Below are 18,071 nucleotides of genomic sequence, written 5' to 3' on the forward strand. Positions count from 1 at the left end.
TGCTGAACCAATGCAATATTGTTCAACATCTTCTAACCCAACTCCACCACCAATATTCACACCCCCAATTAATTCTCATCCACCTCCACTTCCACCTCCACATTTTAACTTACCCCCAATGCCACCACTACCACCACTACCTCCACTACCACCAGTGATTTTTGCTGAAGCTTCAGCATGTCCATCAGAGTAAGTTTATGCTAGAAAACGTTTAATAACCTACAAGGATAATAATACCTAGTATAGTTTACAAACTATGCAGCTTAAAATTTTGATATCTAGTTATCCAATCATATATCATATGTTAATAGAGTATAAAATGAAGTAATACAGTAAAATTTGATCTTATGTTTATGATTGTTTTTTCAAAAGTAAATATTAATATTAATTCAGCTTCAAGCACAATGCTCACTTATTATTAAAAAAAGTTGTTGTATTTGTAAATTTGTCAAAATTCTATGTTATTTTTTCATAATCACCTTACAATTATTGATATTTGATATCATAAAACAAAGAAAATGACCTTATGGGTTTCAATTTTAAATTACATAGGGATATTTGTATAAATAAAAAATGAGGGAGTTAACAATACATTTTCTAATACACTGTATAATTGGTTAAAATTTACATAAATCCCACCAAAATATATAGATCCATATAAATTTTGGTGGAAGAAAGTGTGTTAAAAAATAGGATGTTAGCATTATTAAAAAACTATTAACTCATGAAATTTTGAAAAAGAATAATCTTATATTGAGCAATCTAAAAATGGGTCTTATAATAAGGGATGCACGAAATATGCCAAATTTAGAGAAGAAAATATGAAATTCATCTCTAATTTCTTCACTAAATTTAGTGACCGAGGTCATTAGTAACAAATTTTATTCTTGTCATCTCTAATTTGTGTCAGTAATTTTAATTTTCTAGTAGTGAGAATAGTTGATAATGTATGTAACTTATTATTAGTACAGCTTGACTTCATAAATAGGCTTGTTTATAAATGCAAGAATGTGTATATATATGAATCTAATTTTGTAAATTATTTGTAGAATGTGGACAATGCCGGAATACGAATGCTACTGGAGGGGAGTGAACAAAGACACTAAAGTAGCGGTAGCATTTGGAATCGTTGCAGCAAGGAGATACGGAACAGACATTACATTGTGGTATGGGATGAAAGGGAGAGGAGATCCTTATAGGACTCTTTTGAGAGAAGGGATCACTGCACTTCTTAATTCTTATAACAGTCTTCAATTCACTTATCATCCACTTGGTGTAGTCGAACACATGAATTTGGCTTTGATGGGTTCAACTAGGGATGTTCTCATTACTGCTTTACACTTCATGAGGGCTAATTCTGGTGCCGGAAATGTTCCTTGCAAATTCACTTCTTGCAATTAATAATTCAGATAGAGCCTTTTGTAATAGCATGTTTGGGAATTGATTATTTTAGGGAAATGATTATTTTTTTAAAGTTTACTCAGAAAGCTTTTGATGATTATACCATAAAATAACCTAACCCAAACATGCACATTATGATGTTTATTTAAGGATATTCTATTGTATAACTTTTTTTCATTTTTATATAAATGAAGTTTGGTATTCTATTGTATGATTTTGAACATGTACTAACTAGGAAATATTTCGTCTCATTCTCGTATTCATACATATTTATTATCTTAAATGTGACTTAGTGGCAGCAAATAATTCACAGTTTACAGTGTTAATTGCTAAGTTCTTACCAGTTACCAAGAACAATTATTTAAGTACTCCTCAAATAAGTACGATACATCTAGAGAGAAGCTAAAACTAGTTGCTAAAGTTTTGAACCTCGAAGACAGAAGTTACAAGGAATAATAAAGGATGGCATAATAAAGAAAGAGTATACATTGTTGAATAATATAATCTAGTTGGTGAAAAATATTTGGATTGTATTTTGATACTAAATATAATTACAATGAAAAGCTACCTGCACAAAGACAAAAAAATATGATTCGTATGTGCAACTGATTTATTTGCGTACGATCTTTGACAAATTTCTCCACTTGTCTTTCAAATCTACCTGATAAAATAATTTGATCCGTACGCATTAAAAACATAAGTAGAAAAATAAAATACCAATACTTTTTAGTTAAACTTACTTCAGTTCTCGTTCCGAATGTATACAAATTCAAGATTACTTTCCAGTTTCCTATGCCATGTCTGAAAAAGAATACAAGATAAATGTGAAAATGAAGTTGTAGTGAAAGTGTATTCAATTCTATTTACATTCTCAAATGTAGTAGAAATAGTTGGGGCAAAATCATTTGAACGTTAAAATGGAGATATATGATTATTGAGAGATGAAATCAATTCCCTTATAAATAGAAAGTAAACATACTAGAGTTTCACACTCCATCAATATATTAAAAAACGTATGAAAAATGAATGATAAAGTAAGAGTGTAAAGAAACGAGTTAGTAATGATGAAATAAACTACAAAATGTTATAATAACTTAATTAGTTAGAACAAGTACATACTTTGTTACAGCAGCCCTTAAAGTTTCTACCTCTGATTTACTCCATCTTTTTGGTTTTCTCCTTTTTCTGATTTTTGTGGGATCAAAGTTCTTCACCGAAGGAGGATTCCTCCTCTCCCGATTAGGCAAATTGTTTCTACTTCTTTTATTTGATGTTCCTCCCTAATAAGCAATAATTAATAATATACCAATTTATAGATACATTCAAATAAAAATTGAGTACCACAAACATTATAAAGGAAAATTAAGCATGAAAACAAACATTGAACAAAATGAAACCCCCTAAAATCAAGGCACCACAAGCACAACACGGTTTCTCGTGTGCACTAGCAGCACTACTTTGTTCCATCAAACTAGTGCCTGTATGAGTCAATGAATCAACTTGAAGAAAATAAACTACAAGCACGGTTACCTCATGAGTACGAGTAGCACGATTTGGTTCCAACATGCTAGAGTTATAAACATCATTCTGATGGACAGTAGTTGTCCTTGTAAGATTAGCCTCACTCATATTAATACCATGGCATGCTTGTGGGTTGGCTACATTTGCTTCTGACCTCTGGTTTTCTGTTTGTGGCTCCTGATTCATGTCCTCAATTGCGAAATCAGGTGGTACCATGTTAATTAGAGCATAGTTAACTTTGCTACAAGTGGCTGATGGATCAATTAGCACATAGTTAACATTGCTACAAGTGGGTGGTGGATCAATTTCCTGAGCTGCAGTAGTATTTCGGACCTCGTTAATTAGCACATAGTTAACTTTGCTACAAGCGGGTGGTGGATCAATTTCCTCAGCTGCAGTAGTATTTGGACCCTCATTAATTAGCACATAGCTAGCTTTGCTACAAGAGGCTGATAGATCAATTTCCTCAACTGCAGTCATAATACGCTTCCCTTTCAGCTTCTCATTGTTTTTCTGAACTTCTACAGAAGACCCTAAAAACGAGAAGAAGAAAAGTTAACTGCAGTCATACTTTTTGATGCATATAACAGTAAAAGGGATGCAGAGCTCAGAAATCTCAATAAGCCATCTTCATTTCAAAATTCTATCCTTGTCTTCTACAAGACACCAATGCTTCAAAAATGTCTACTAAACCTAAAGTGCTAATAAGTGTGAGTAGCAAAAGATTATTATTATAAAATAGAAAGGGAAAAAACAATGAAAGTCGAAAGGAAAAAAGAAAAGAACCTTTGTGTTGTTGTAGTTCCTTGTTATGCAACTGAAAGGTGGTTTGAAGCAAAGTAGGACCAAGGTTTCCCCAAGCTTCAGTCAAACAAAGTTTGATCTTTTTGAAAGCGTCCCTTCGAGTATTTGGCATAGTAGCAAGCTTTTCAACGACTAAGGGATCCAAAAGGGAAGTTTCGATTTCAGCTTTCCAGCGTTCCAAATCAGGTGAAAACAAAAGACTTCCACCAGCAGAAGACGACGACGTTTCCATGTAACGAACCCTATCTCTCCATATCCTCTCTACTGTTTTGCGGTAGGCAGGGTTATATTTATCCGCTTCAATGAACCTGAGTGTACAATCCACTGCAACGCCGCAATAAACAGATTTCATGGCGGGGGTGATAGGGTTTGAAGAAGTTTCAGATTCAGATTCACGACGAAGGATTTCTTCTAGAACCTCAAGAATTTCAAGCAAGTGTTCAGGATTAGAAGCATTGGACAAGAAGTCGTCTTGAAGGTTTCGAAGGATAAAGTTCTTCATCATACGAAAATCGATGAGGGAAGGTGACATTGTAGAGATGAGTTGGTTAAGAAAATTAGTATCTACAGAAGAATCTCTAAGAAGGTACTCCAAAGACAAACACAAATCCCTCGCATCCCCTTCCATTTTTGTTTCTTCTCTTTCTCACCTAGGTCAACTTAAACGTTACCCCTTTCCTTCTATATATTAACAAAATGCGTGATCAGATCTATTACTTTCCCTCCAAAACTCTTCAGATCTTTCCAAAATTAAACTTCTACACCAAATTTCCGATATATGGAATAAACGTAAGTTATTAATAATAGTTTTAAATATAAAATTATTTTTTTTAATTTATAATATTTAAAGTATAATATATTAATTTAAAAAAATATGTAATTGTTAATTATATTAATTTTATTATTTAAATATATATTATTATATTTTATGATAAAATATGTATTAAATATAAAATAAATAATATTTATTATGTTAATATCTTTTTATTCAACAAACGTGTTCTAAATGATTTTGTGTATTGTTGATAAAACAGATAACTAATCGAATTTTAATTTTTAATCTAAACTTTAATTTTTTTTAAATAAATTATAATAAATCGGAGTTTCTATCCAGCCATTGAGCCAATTCTTGAAGTAATTGCCAGTGTGATTGGACAGGTTGGTGATAATGATGAGCTATGATTATAGTCTACACTTTGAAGAGATGGCAAATACTATTTGATCGTACTTTATGTTAGAAAAAGTATTTTGTTAAATTGCATTAGTAACTAACCGGGAGTTCCTTTATAACTTTATATATTAGTTATCAATTTCCTAGTCTAGAAGAGCGACGCTTAAGTTCCACAATTTTTTATATTAAGATATTTGACAATTAATTGATTTTGGAAGGCAATTATTGATTAAAAGTCATTTTCTGAAACATAATATTAGATTCATAATGGATGTAAATTTAATATTTATAATGTAATCATCATTAACGAAATTATGATGATTGTCTGTTTTAAATTTCAGTATGATCGTGAATCTATTAGTATTGAAAATGGTTATGCTTAAAATTCAATTTTGAGCTGTAAGTGAATTCTTTCTATACTGTTTTAGTAGGTTTCCCTCATAATCCAAACACCATGAAATTTCTCTACACACAAAAGTAATTGTAGTTTAAATCAATTCCGTTACATGGAATCTGAAAGAGCATTGAATTCAACTGGTTTATACAAAAGATGGTGAAATGAAAGTTCTCAAGTAATTGTAGTTTAAAAGTTCTCGAGTGATTCTGACATGAATTGCTGCAAAAGAAAAAAAAATCAAATACATTATTTTATAAGAGTGTATTAATAATGAAGATACAGAGAGTGCATTAGAATAAAAGTCATTATGAAGTGGAGAAAGAATATATAGTTTATAGATTATATATGTTAGGTTAATCGAAGTTTATAGTAAAACTACGGTTTAGTTAATTTAAAATGTAAAATAATATAATAGGTTATTTTTAATTAAAAAAATTTATGTTTAAAATATATTAAAAGTAATTATTAAAATTTTATTTTTATTAATCTAAAATAATTCTGTTTAAAGCTAGAGAACTTTCCATCAGTTTTACTTCTAGAGGTATACCTCCAATAGAAGCAAAGCAACCTATAAAACTCAATTATCAAGAATACAAAAATTAGCAAACATAGCACAAAAATCTAATCTTTAACATTTAAAAAAAGTACAAAATAGAATGGTAATTGTATGTAAAGGCATGATTATTTTATTACATGGTGAAAGATTAAAAAAAAGAAAGAAATACCAAGTTTATGCAGGCAAGCTTCTTCACCCATCAATCTTCTTGAATTGATGGAAAGAAAGATTTTGAACGTAGTGAAAAAGTTTTGATGTAGACATATTGGTTGAAGGTTGGTGACGTTATTAAATGAAGAGAGGAGATGGTGAAATTCTGAGAATGGACAATTGCAATTTGTTAATTACATGTATGTCTTATTGTTAGTGCAATTTTTAAATTTCATTAACATTAATTAAGGAGTTTAGGATATATGTTTCTTTCTTACTTAGACTATATTAGATAGTTAATTCATTTGATGCAACATTCTTTATATTTCCAGTCATGTGTCAAAATAAATACTCCAACAATAACAAAGTCATTTAACATATTTATATTTCTCCGTGTAGTAATACAACTCTTATTGCTATCAACACGGTTAATTTAGAGTTTACTACTTTCGCCATATTTCTCTCAATAAAAAATAATGAATTTTTGTTTTTAATGAAAATCGAATTCTAAGAGATAATATTATCACCCCAATGATAGTTGAAGAATATATCATATAATGTTAACATTTAGTAGACATTAAAAACTTTTAATAGTTTTCAATCTTTCACACAAATCAAAAAGAAAAAGAAAAAAAAATAGTCAATCATTTCTATAAAAAAAACAGTTGATTTATAATTTGGTCAAACAAAGGTTGATATACTGAATCAATTAATTTGTTATTACTTCAACTTTTGTCTACTAATTATAAATTAATTGTGTTTTACAGAAATAAAAATGGAGATGGTATCATAAGTTTGTATGTTCTTTTATTGGCCGGCCGTTAACCACTCAAGTTTTTATCTGCTGCAATAGACATCTTTAAATTTTGTTAATGTGGTATGATAATTAAAATTAAAATATATAACAAAAAGTACATATACAAAACGAAGAATGTAAATAGGCAACAATAATAAAATACAAAAGATAAAATTTTAATTAATATTAGCACACATTTAAATAATAAAAACAAATTACAATATCGACTATAATTTAAAAGGTAAAAGATTGTTAAGAAATTTAACAATTTTGTGCAATTGGATGAGATAAATTACGGATGAAAATACATTATGTGACACTTTCTAATTATCGTTGTAAAAAGTAAAATTTTAAAAGATATATAAAAAGTATTTGTTAGGTCATAGAAAAAATCAGAAAATTAATAACTTTGAACACGCTTTTATATTTATAAATTTTTAACGATGAGCATTTTTAGCTCCAAAAATGGATGTAAAATCGATGCGCTTTTTTGTATTTTCAGTTTTTAGTTTGGGAGAAATAAAAGTGCATCTCTTCCTATTCTGCCCACAGCTGAAATCTTGTACTCATCCAATGGAAGTGTTCCTCTCTTTATGCTTGTTGATTTGTATATTTTTCTTCTTATTTAGAAAATATTAATTGTGGCATAAGAGAAAATTATGAACAAATATTATTTCAGCTAACGGGTTTGGGGCATGCACCTTTCACAAAATTACTTGTATTTCTTATGAATAACATGCAGTTTTTCAGTGTTTACAAATACAATGGAGGGCTTATTAATTACTATAGTCTTCCATACATGTATTTTCATATTAGTCTCCCCTAGTACATAAGGAATTTGTGAAGAAAAAAAAAAAGCATGACAAAAATATCTGACGAGACTATTTAACATAGATCCAAATTATTAAAAATTATGAACTTGATAGATCGAACATCAGAAAATTCCAAATGAATGAATTGGAAATATCAGTCTCGATGGAAATGCATAAAATTTGACAGGAGACTCCTCTGCCTAATCAACCTAATATATAAGCAATAACAATTACACCTTTGATAAAATTCACGACATTTTACCTCTTAGATTGCTATCTTGTGTTGTTATTATAAAGAGCGACAAACAGTATCAATGGGGATTATTGCAACTCACTTTCTTTTTATTACATCAGAAGAGAAACATCAGCGAAAAAATATTACAGAATAGTTTTTGAAGATTTAACTGTTCCAATAAAGCAAACCTTCATCTACATGAAGTCTTAAATTGACTACAAAAATAATTCAATCAACTTTTAGTTTATAACATGTTAGTTGAATTGTAGATAATTGTGTCAATCTTTATAATGTTTAAATGTACCCAAACTCTTCATGTTGTTTTTTTTTTCTGGCTTGGCTGCTTCCTATAAGAGATAAGCTGTACTCATAAAGAGTCTATTAAAAAAAATAGAAAAAGTGATTAAGGAGGTGGTCTACTTTGAAAACTACCATCATTAACATGGAAAATGCATTATTATTTTTGAAAAGGCATAAGTAAAACTGCATTAAAAGACACTGATCCAAGCACAAAGATTAGGCCAGAAGCTACATAGTCCCTATACAAACAATAGACCTCTAATGAAATAGAAAGCACCAACTACACCAGCATTACAAAATCACTGATTTAAAGATTAGACATCACACAAAACCCAAAAGCTATATGTCTTGCAAAAAGATATGAAGAAGCAGACCATTCAGTAAAAGCATGCTCATAGAATCAATCAGAGTAATAGCCAAATTTTGTCATATTAAAGGGGGTGGCAGAGAAAGCCAGTTAACTGAAGCAAAACAAAGAACCAAATACAGGGATTTTGGATAGAGGGGTTAATACATAAAAAAACTACAAAAAAACCTCTGCATGATAAAGCAGAGAAAAATCTAAAAGCAAAGTTAGTAAAAACAAAATCTAGAAAAGATAAACAACTGGAACTTCACAAAAAAGACTATCTATAGCCAAGTCATGTGCAACAGATAGGAGAGATGTTGCAGGAGAAAATGTTAGTAAAATAAGCTTCATTTACTACCTCCACCCTTATCGTAGTTGAAGAATTCGGATTCGTAATCATCCGGATAATACCATGGGCGAGGAAAAGTAATGCCGGCAAGTTTGGCAGCTTTCAACAGACCAATACCAACATATTCACCTTCATCTTCTTCTTCATCTTCAAATTCAACACCAGTCTTCTCCGCCAGATATTTCAATACATCAAAAACAGAAACATTGTTTCTGTTTTCCACTCCAACGTTCCCATATTCCACTTTACTTCCAGAGCCTTCTCCCACAACATTTTCTCGTGGTAGAACAGTTTCATCGGCATGAGCATCCGAAAACCCTAATTTGGAATCCTTTTCTACGAACTTCGAACAATTAGAAAACTCAGTCGAATCAACACAGCAGTGGGACTTGTCATGAAGATCAACGGCCTGATTAAGAGTACAGTGACGAACATCAGCGTCGCCTGTGAGGTTTCCTCGATGGCAGTCAGAAGAGGGAAGAGATAAGTCCTCTGGAGGAGTGTGAAAAACGTCTTGGGGGGCGTACTGAGTAGGAGGAGGGGAGGCTACGAGGACGGGGGCGGAGGAGACAGAGCCGTCGGCGTCAACCGGCGAGTGGACATTGGATTGGTGGGTGTAGTCTCCGACCAAAGGGGTGTTTCGCAAAAGTTCCTCCTGAGAAGGGGAGATTCGATATTCTTCAATAATAAAGGCAAAAGGATCTTTAATATTCATATTCATTCTCAATCTTTCCTTCTTCACTCGATGAATGCTTCCTCTACCACTCTTATATATAAATCAATTTTAATACCATCCCTTAACTTAGGGGTATTTCTGTCCAAATCACTCTTTCTCTTTCTTTTCTTACCGCTTTTTTCCTTCTTTCTCGATGGGATACATTCAATCTCTCCGTAACTTTTCGGCTTCTCTAATATCAATCCATCCATCAATCGAATATCTTTTTCTAATACATATTTCTTAATGCATTTATTTACATTCATTTATATCAATCCACCAAACTTAATGCAATCTCACTTAATTTATATAAACAAATATCAAATATTTATCTGTATTTGTAGATATTCTACTTTTATATATTATGCATTGAATAATTTAATTCTTTTAATTAAATTATAAAAAAAATCATGTTATATTAACGTAAGAATAACATTATATTTTTTTTTAATTACCATATGTTGTATCTATACCAGTATTTGATACTATATCCGTAAATGTGTCATAGATTCTAACCAATAGAATAAAGGGCGTTGAGAATTGTATTTTAAATGTATGATGTTATTATTTTTCTTTCTATATTTTTTTTGGTCTCATTTCTTTTTACATTTATAATATACTGATTATAGTATTTATACATTTTAACTTTTTTATACATTGAATTTATGAAATTGGATTATTAAAAATTTGTTACAATAAGAAATAAATATTTATAGTTAATAGATAAGATAAATTTATTATTTTTTTAGGGTTTGACATAAAAATAAAAATACTTTGATTTTTTAAAAAAATTAATATAAATGTAAAAACAATTATAATATATTAATTATAATTTTTAAAAAATAAATAATTAAAAAAACAATCGAAGGTTCATTTTATACTATATCCATGGTATTGATAACTCATCTATCTTCTCTGTATGCACAACACACGACCTACATTTTGCAAGAGTCTCCAATATAATAACTATTCGTCCAAAACACTACTAGGAAAAATAGTTTTAGCGTCAATCGAATGTTCACGTTAACAAACAAAAGTCTAATAGACTATTAGCATCAGTTTAGTGTCATGGTGTTGGCCAACACTAAAATACTTGAAGATAAGCACTAGTGTTAGTTTGATGCTCGTCGGCGTCGGCCAAACTGACGTAAAATCCAATGACGCTAAATAGTGTTCACTTGCTATTATCATATTTCACTGCAATTATCAATAAAGCCCACTCTAAAATATATTAACAGTTGACACTAAATGGTATTCACTTGCTATTGTCATCTTTCACTACAATCAAGAGTGAATGTGCAGTTTAAGTACTAATATATACTTTTAAAAAATATACATAAGTGTTGTAGAATTATTTGCTTTGTGCTTTAGTCATCAATTGTTTTCTCCAAACTAGACTAATTACGACCAAATAAACAAAAGTTCCCTGATTCCTAGCTTCAGTGAAGCATGGAAGATCCACAGTTCTGGGCAAACTCGTTTGGATAGTTTGGTAGGTGTGGAAAAAAAAGAAAAAAAGAAAAGGTAAATTAGTCTCAAAAGTGCAATAAAAATTGCTTCAAACAATGGCCTTTGCATGCTAAACTCATATCTCCAAGTGAAAGAAGATCCTTACACCGATCATCAAAACCAATGGCAACAACAACAACAAGGGTGGAAACAATGCAGTTATGGAAGCTTTTTGCAGAAGTTACAACCATTATAGCATATCATATGCAGAGCTTCAAATGGCTCAACATCCTTACAACAATGATTCAAAAACAAGGTAGTATTTATGTAATTATAATTGTGATGAAAATATATCAGCTGAAAATGAGAATAATAAACCAAACCAAACACATCCTAAATGTAGTCTTCATTTTCAATTTGGAGATTAATTGACTGAGACTAGTAACAACAAAGCAGCTGAAGCACCATTAAACTGGAAAAGAACAAAATGATAATGATATAAATTCAGAGTTCCCATTATCAGGAAAGTGAAAAACTGCCACAATTCAAATAGTTTTCTAATAGTGAAATTATCTGTCAAGTTCAAGAATTTCCTTCACAGCTCTAATGGAAATTGCTAAACAACAAATAGTGCAGTAGACAGTCTTAATAACCTTATGACAACACCAACATACTTCCAAACAATCACAAATATACATAGAAATACTTTGAAGATGAGTAGCTAAGAATTATACAGAAAAACTAACAACTACTAGCTGATTTTTATAGTAACAAGCTTGAATCTAATAATGAAATAAACAATCCACATAAATACCAACAATTCAGAAATTAGAGGTGACCTCTTCATATTGAAAAGTATAACCAGCTAGAGAAGCATAAATAAATAAATATATAGAGCAGATTGATATTAACACAAGTTCATAACCATAGTAACAAGTGTTAGTACTAATAGGTTATATATTCACCACACAAAAAACCTAATAGTGGAAATTAGAGTCTTAGTTAGCATAGACAGAATATTACCATAAAAAAAACACTTGGAAGTGCAAGTGAGAGAATGTTCCAAAAAAAAAAGCAAACCATCAACGTCCTCCGTGACAGTTAATCATGGAAGTTGAATAATTTGGATTGAAAATGGTGAGGCCACCACCTTGGGCGAGGAAAAGTAATATGAGCAAGCTTTGCAACTTCCAACACAGAAAGACCATTGAGTTGAACTGGAACTTCAGTACCACTCCTCTTTATCGCGAGAAATTGCAATACATCAAAAACAGAAAAATGATCGTTGCCAGATTGAGTAGCCTTATCCAAAAGAAATCGGATTAGTTCAGACATTGGAGAAGGTTGTTGAGTTTGGAGATTATTGTGGTTCTCCTGGAGGGGTTGTTCGATACCATTATGATTGGGATGAGGGTGAGAAAACCCTAAATCAGAATCCTGAGTTAAATCAACGAAGCAATGGAAGTGATCGTCAATATCAGAGGCGAGATTAAGAGTACAATGATGAAGAAGAGGAGTAAGAGAAGGAACGGGGGGAGGGAGAGGGGGGGTAAGAGAAGGAAGAATGGGGGGTTGGTAGGAGTAATCTCCGACTAAGGGAGTGTTACGTAAGAGTTCCTCTTGGGAAAGGGATATTTTGTATTCTTCAATAATAAACCCAAAAGGGTCGTCTTCATGTGCTTCAACATTCATTCTTCTTCTTCTTCTTTACTTCCTCTTTCACTTTTCTATATAAATTATTAAACTAGGGCTACTTTCGTCCAAATCACAAATCAATTTCTCTTTCTCTTTCTTTTCCTCCCGCCTTTTTCCCTCTCACACGTAACGTAACCTTTTCGTCTTCTCTTTTTTTATTCGTCCCACTTCTTTCTCTCTCTTCCTCGTTAATGGGAAGGGAAATAACTTAATTTTCCTAAGTTTTTTTCAAATATTATTCTCATATTGGAGTCAAAAAATAAAATTATATAATTTATATAAAATAATATAGGAAGACAAGAAGAACACGGAGAGACAATGCGGTAAAGAAATAACAATAATAGAATAAATTTTGTTATTTTATTATTTAATTTAATAAATAAATATAATCGTTTTAAAAATAAAACAAAATTTAAAATATAGTTAAACTTATCTATAAATAACATGTTATTAGACTATTCGTTATTAAATTTTATAATACTAAAATATATTAATTTTAAATTACACCATAGAAATTTGGTTCATTTTTCCTCCATTCTTTAGTGCATTATTATTATTGCAGATTGTATTTTTTACTATACGTCAAACTTTCTATTAAAATAAAATTATTTATAAAAACTGCTGTATCATAATATTTAATTCACCAAAGAACTTGGAATCTTGTAAACTTTGCTGTATCATAATATTTAAAGTACATATGTTCAATGATTTATCTCTTTTTTATTTTTATTCTCTATAAAATCTCAAACACACAAAAAATAATATCAAATAATTTAATTTTAAAAGTATATATTTAATTTTAAAAAAGAGTTAAATTAAAATTTTAAATGTATATATTTAATTTTAAAAAATAGTTTTTTTTCTTCTCTTTTACCATTGAAGTGTGGTTGTGTGATAATGGAGATTGTTTAAATTTAATCATTGGAATGTGCCTGTGTGGCAATGAAGATTACTTAAATTTAAGAGATAGAGCTTCAGCAAGCAACCCGAACTTAATCATGAAAAAACAATTTTTTATTACTCAATCTCAACTACAAAAAGTGGGAAACATAAATTGGTGGAGTCAAGTATAATTTGCTTATTCTAGTCGTCATTAGAGTAAAATTGGTTAAATTTACTTATTGCTTAAGTGTTATGTGACAATTTGTGCCAACAAAAAATAACACCAACAACTAAAAAATAAAAAAAATTCTTCCCATTCGAGATACACTAAGGCTAGAGAAAATTCAAAGAATTTGGGATTTCATACAGAGGGTCCTTTGAAGGTTTATTAATTAACTTACTCATATATATTTCTTGTGATAACAACTCATATTCGATATAAGCTTTTAGTAATAGGTAATAAATAATATTAAAGTTTCTCTAATGTATTTCCATCCCCCTAGGCTACCCGTTTTTCATGTTTTTGAGGTACTAAGACAAAAGCAAAAAAACTTGTGAAATATAACAATAAAATTCAAAGTACAAAATACCTCATTTCAGTTCATCATTTGGAGCAATGTTTGTCAGTGCGAAAAATAGCAGTTCATTCAAATTAACACTATGTCATTTATATGTTTCCACAAAGGATAGAATAATTAAGAAAAAAGTATATACTGTTGAATAATCAAATGTGTTTTGGTGAAAAATATTTGCATTACTTTCTGATACTACTTTATTATAATGCAAAACTACCTACATAACATTGCCATATTTTGTTGAAATATCCACAATGAATACTGTGTTAATGCTATATAATAACATTATGGAGACAAATCCATATATCTCATTTGTGTAGGTGTAATATCAACAATGAGTACTAAAGTGTTAATGCTATACAATAATATTCCGGACACAAGTCCAGAAATGCCATGTGTGTAGGTCTAATATCCAGTTATCTACAATGAATACTAAAATATAGTGAAATGATCTGCAAAAAAGAAGATATGCACGTCTTAACTATTCATTGGCGTCCAGAGCGCTCCATATTTCTCCACTTATCCTTGAGATCAACCTAATAAAAATAATTTGATTGGCGTTAAAAACATAAGTAGAAAAAGAAAATACCAACACCTTTTAATTAGACTTACCCCAGTTCTGTTATCAAATGTATAAGTATTCAGGATTGCTGTCCAATTTCCTTCGCCTAATCTGAACAAGAAAACAAGATAAACAATAGTATGAAATTGTGGTGAAAGTGTATGCAATTCTATTTATATTCTCAAAAAGAACTATAAATAGTTGGGGCAAAATAATCTAGTGTTCAATATAAACATTATAACCACAGGTTAAACTACAAAATTATGCTGCATTCATCATATGACATGTACCCAAAATCTGGGCTAATTTTGTCAGTTTCATTCTCTCATCTCCAACCCTCAGCCCCAGCAAAACCGAATCTGCAATCCATTGAAGATACACAACCTTTGATTTTACACATCTAACTCATTCAAGGTATCATTTTTTTAATTTTGCTTTGGTTTTCATCTCCATTGATCTCTCTAGTTGGGTCACCATTGCTTCACTCTCCTCTTCATGTTTTTTCCTTCCCCTTCTTTGTGTTCTCTTTATCATTTTTGTGGCATATAATGAGAAAGAGAATACTTCAATTTCTTATTTTTCAAGCAATGAGAACAACGACATGCCACAAGTTTGGCAGTGTGCCAACTCCCACCATCTCTTCTTTTTATACTCTAGTTTTCTTCTTATTTTGTAATAATGATGATACTTTTTTTGTTCACAGGTTCTTCAACAAAGTTTCCAAGATGACAATTTCGGGTCCATGGTGAACTGAATGAAAACATGTATGTAGAACAATCACTGGGTTATGTTAAAAAGGGTGAAGAAGTGAAAGAGTATAAGCTTAAGAAATGTTTGTATGAACTGAAGCAAGCACCACATGCTTGGTATAGCAAAATAGAAGCCTATTTTGTGAAGGAGGGATATGAGTAATGCAATTTTGAGCATACTCTCTTTGAAAAAAGAGAAGGAGGAGTTAAGATCAGTTTATACGTCAATAACTTAATTCTTACTGGGAATGATACTCGTGTTTGAAAATTGAGTTTGATATGACAAATTTAGGGAAGATGAAGTAATTCCTTGATATAGAATTTCTCCAAAATTCAAGTATTTACTTAAGTCAGAAGAAGTATGCCAATGAATTCCTAGAGAAGTTTGGGTTATAGAATTGCAATTCGGTGATGAATCCTACAGTACCTAGTTTAAAGCTTTCAAAGAAAATACATACTTGCGTACGGCAGTTCTCAGCGTCTCTTCTTCCAATTCACTCCACCTTTTCGGTTTTCTTCTTCTAAAGATCTTTTTTGGTTCGTATTTCTTCAGCGGAGAAATTTTCACCTTCTTCGGACTAATCAATGTAATTCTAGTTTTATTAGATGTTCCTCCCTGCAATAATAAATTAATATACTAATTTAAAGATACATCCAAATGAAAATAAAAATTGAGTACAGTAGTAGTAAGTAGTAACCTTATGAGTACGAGCAGCCCTATTTGGTTCCCTGAAGCTAGAGTCACAAACATCATATACAGTAACTGTCTTTGTAAGATTAGCATCATCAATGCCAGTAGTAGTAACCTTGCCTTTAAGCGATGTCTCGTTGTCTTTCTGAATTTCTATTGGAGACAACAAAGACAAGAAGAAAACCGTAAATCCACTAAGTGTAAGATTATACAAAATTTATAAATCTCAAATATATGTACATATAAATAGCATAAGTGAGACAATGAAAACCTTAACACTTTTGTAATTAAAACTTGAAATACTTATGTAATCAAAACAGTAACACTCACATAACAGCAGCATAACACTTGGATATAGAAATAGTAAACCCTATTCTTCTTCTAAGCACTTAAAGAAAAAGCAACGGAGAAAAAGAAAACCTGTTTGATGATTCCTAGAAAGAGCTAGGTTTTGCAAAGCTTCATCCAAATAAAGTTTCAACTTTTTTAGGGCATCCCTTCGAGGATGTGTGATAGAAGCAAACATGTCGACGTACGTAGGGTTCAAAAGGGAAACCACAATAATAGTTTTCCAGCGTTTCAATTCAGGTGAAAACAAAAAACTTCCTTCACGTTCAGAAGATGGCTCCATTTTCTGAACCCTACCCTTCCATATTCTCTCCACAGCTTGACGGTAAGCAGGGTTGCACGTTTCAACTTCAAGGTATTTGATAGTACACTCAACTGCAATGGCGCAATAAGCGTCTTTCATGGTGGCGGTGATTTGATTCGAACAAGAGTCTTCAGAAAGAAGTAAAGTTTCCATTACCTCGAGAGCTTCGAGCATCCATTCTGAGGTAGAAGCTTTCGAGTACAACTCGTCTTGTAGGGTTTGGAGGAGGATGGTCTTCTTCAAGCGAGAACAATTGTCGGAGACTGACATTCTAAGAAACCGTTTATTAACTTCACTGATGTCTACACTTGATTTTCCACCAAGAAATTCCAAACACCATCTCACATCGTCCTCCATTTTCTTCTGCTAAAACTTTCCCCTTTTTAAATTTTGCTTTCTAAAATTTCATTTTCAAAACATGATAAAAACCCATTTTGTTATAACACTTTTATTTCCAAGAATAAAAGCAGTGTTTTGTTTTGTCCTTTTGTTTGATGTACAAAAAAACAGTGAGAAATCTGAGAGACAAAACACAAGAGTCTTTTGTTTGGTATTACGTTTTAGTTAAAAGCAAAAAAAGACATCCGAACCATTAATTATTTTCCTAATTAAGACTGCTTGTTTTGTTTGGTTGAAAACTACTGCTCTTATTTTAGATATTTAAGACACTTTTTTACTGAATAAGTGATTTTGCATTCAACAATTTCGATTATTTGTTAAAGTTTTTTTAAACAAATTAAAGTTTTTTTGTGTTTATTCAATGTAATGAAAATCAAATTTTTTTAAAAACAATTTTAGGTATTTTTTACTTTTTTTAATTATATAAAACAAATGAAATTTTTTAAAAAGGGACTTTTTTTTTATAAAAAAAAGGGTGTTATATGTTTGGATAAGTGTTTAGTAAAGAACTTTCTCTTTTCACTTTTGTTGGTATCACTTAATAAATTATATTAAAATAAATCACTTAATAAATTATATTAAAATAAACAATTGTCGTTAAAATATGATTTTATATATAATTGTTGATGTGATTTATTAAGAAATATTTTTTGAAGTGTTCGAAGTTAGAGAAATTTAGTATTTATTAAGTATTTATATTAAAATTTATAAATCAGTGATGTATAGGAGCGAACATAAACACTCAAATGAAAATAGCAAAACAAATTAAATTAAAATAAAATACTTTCACGTAAATTTATGATAACATAATAATTGGATAAAAACAATGGTAATATGATGATAGTTGAACAAAGTTGATAT

The 18,071-nt window shown here is 30.6% G+C and overlaps 3 protein-coding genes across 6 annotated transcripts in view; 1 reads left to right on the plus strand and 2 right to left on the minus strand.

Moving 5' to 3' along the window:
* Nucleotides 1-1,652, plus strand: part of LOC101499795 (uncharacterized) — a 3,695-nt gene extending 2,043 nt beyond the window's left edge. The window contains exons 3-4 of the mRNA XM_004500684.4: nucleotides 1-189; nucleotides 1,050-1,652. Coding sequence (XP_004500741.1) covers nucleotides 1-189; nucleotides 1,050-1,401 — 541 coding nt within the window. The 3' untranslated portion in view covers nucleotides 1,402-1,652. The remainder of the gene's footprint in view (nucleotides 190-1,049) is intronic.
* A 149-nt stretch (nucleotides 1,653-1,801) lies between these two features.
* On the minus strand, nucleotides 1,802-4,478 carry LOC101499493 (uncharacterized). Of its 4 annotated transcripts, none has more exons than XM_073369196.1 (5): nucleotides 3,709-4,478; nucleotides 2,932-3,455; nucleotides 2,550-2,681; nucleotides 2,142-2,202; nucleotides 1,802-1,969 (listed from the first exon to the last, which is right to left on the minus strand). In XM_073369196.1, the coding sequence occupies exons 1-4, from the start codon at nucleotides 4,352-4,354 to the stop codon at nucleotides 2,143-2,145; spliced, it is 1,362 nt and encodes a 453-aa protein (XP_073225297.1). In that variant the 5' UTR covers nucleotides 4,355-4,478; the 3' UTR covers nucleotides 1,802-1,969; nucleotide 2,142. The 4 variants fall into 4 exon arrangements, with proteins under 4 accessions (XP_073225297.1, XP_012571510.1, XP_073225296.1 ...); XM_012716056.3 differs by having other exon boundaries at nucleotides 1,802-2,062; XM_073369195.1 differs by having other exon boundaries at nucleotides 2,521-2,681.
* Nucleotides 4,479-14,392: 9,914 nt separating this feature from the next.
* LOC101498622 (uncharacterized) lies at nucleotides 14,393-17,298 on the minus strand. Its single transcript, XM_004500680.4, has 5 exons — nucleotides 16,580-17,298; nucleotides 16,167-16,312; nucleotides 15,927-16,084; nucleotides 14,770-14,830; nucleotides 14,393-14,693 (listed from the first exon to the last, which is right to left on the minus strand). The coding sequence occupies exons 1-5, from the start codon at nucleotides 17,166-17,168 to the stop codon at nucleotides 14,643-14,645; spliced, it is 1,005 nt and encodes a 334-aa protein (XP_004500737.1). The 5' UTR covers nucleotides 17,169-17,298; the 3' UTR covers nucleotides 14,393-14,642.
* Nucleotides 17,299-18,071: the final 773 nt, after the last annotated feature.

Source organism: Cicer arietinum, chromosome 5, assembly GCF_000331145.2.
Source record: "Cicer arietinum cultivar CDC Frontier isolate Library 1 chromosome 5, Cicar.CDCFrontier_v2.0, whole genome shotgun sequence".
NCBI classification, from domain to species: domain Eukaryota; kingdom Viridiplantae; phylum Streptophyta; class Magnoliopsida; order Fabales; family Fabaceae; genus Cicer; species Cicer arietinum.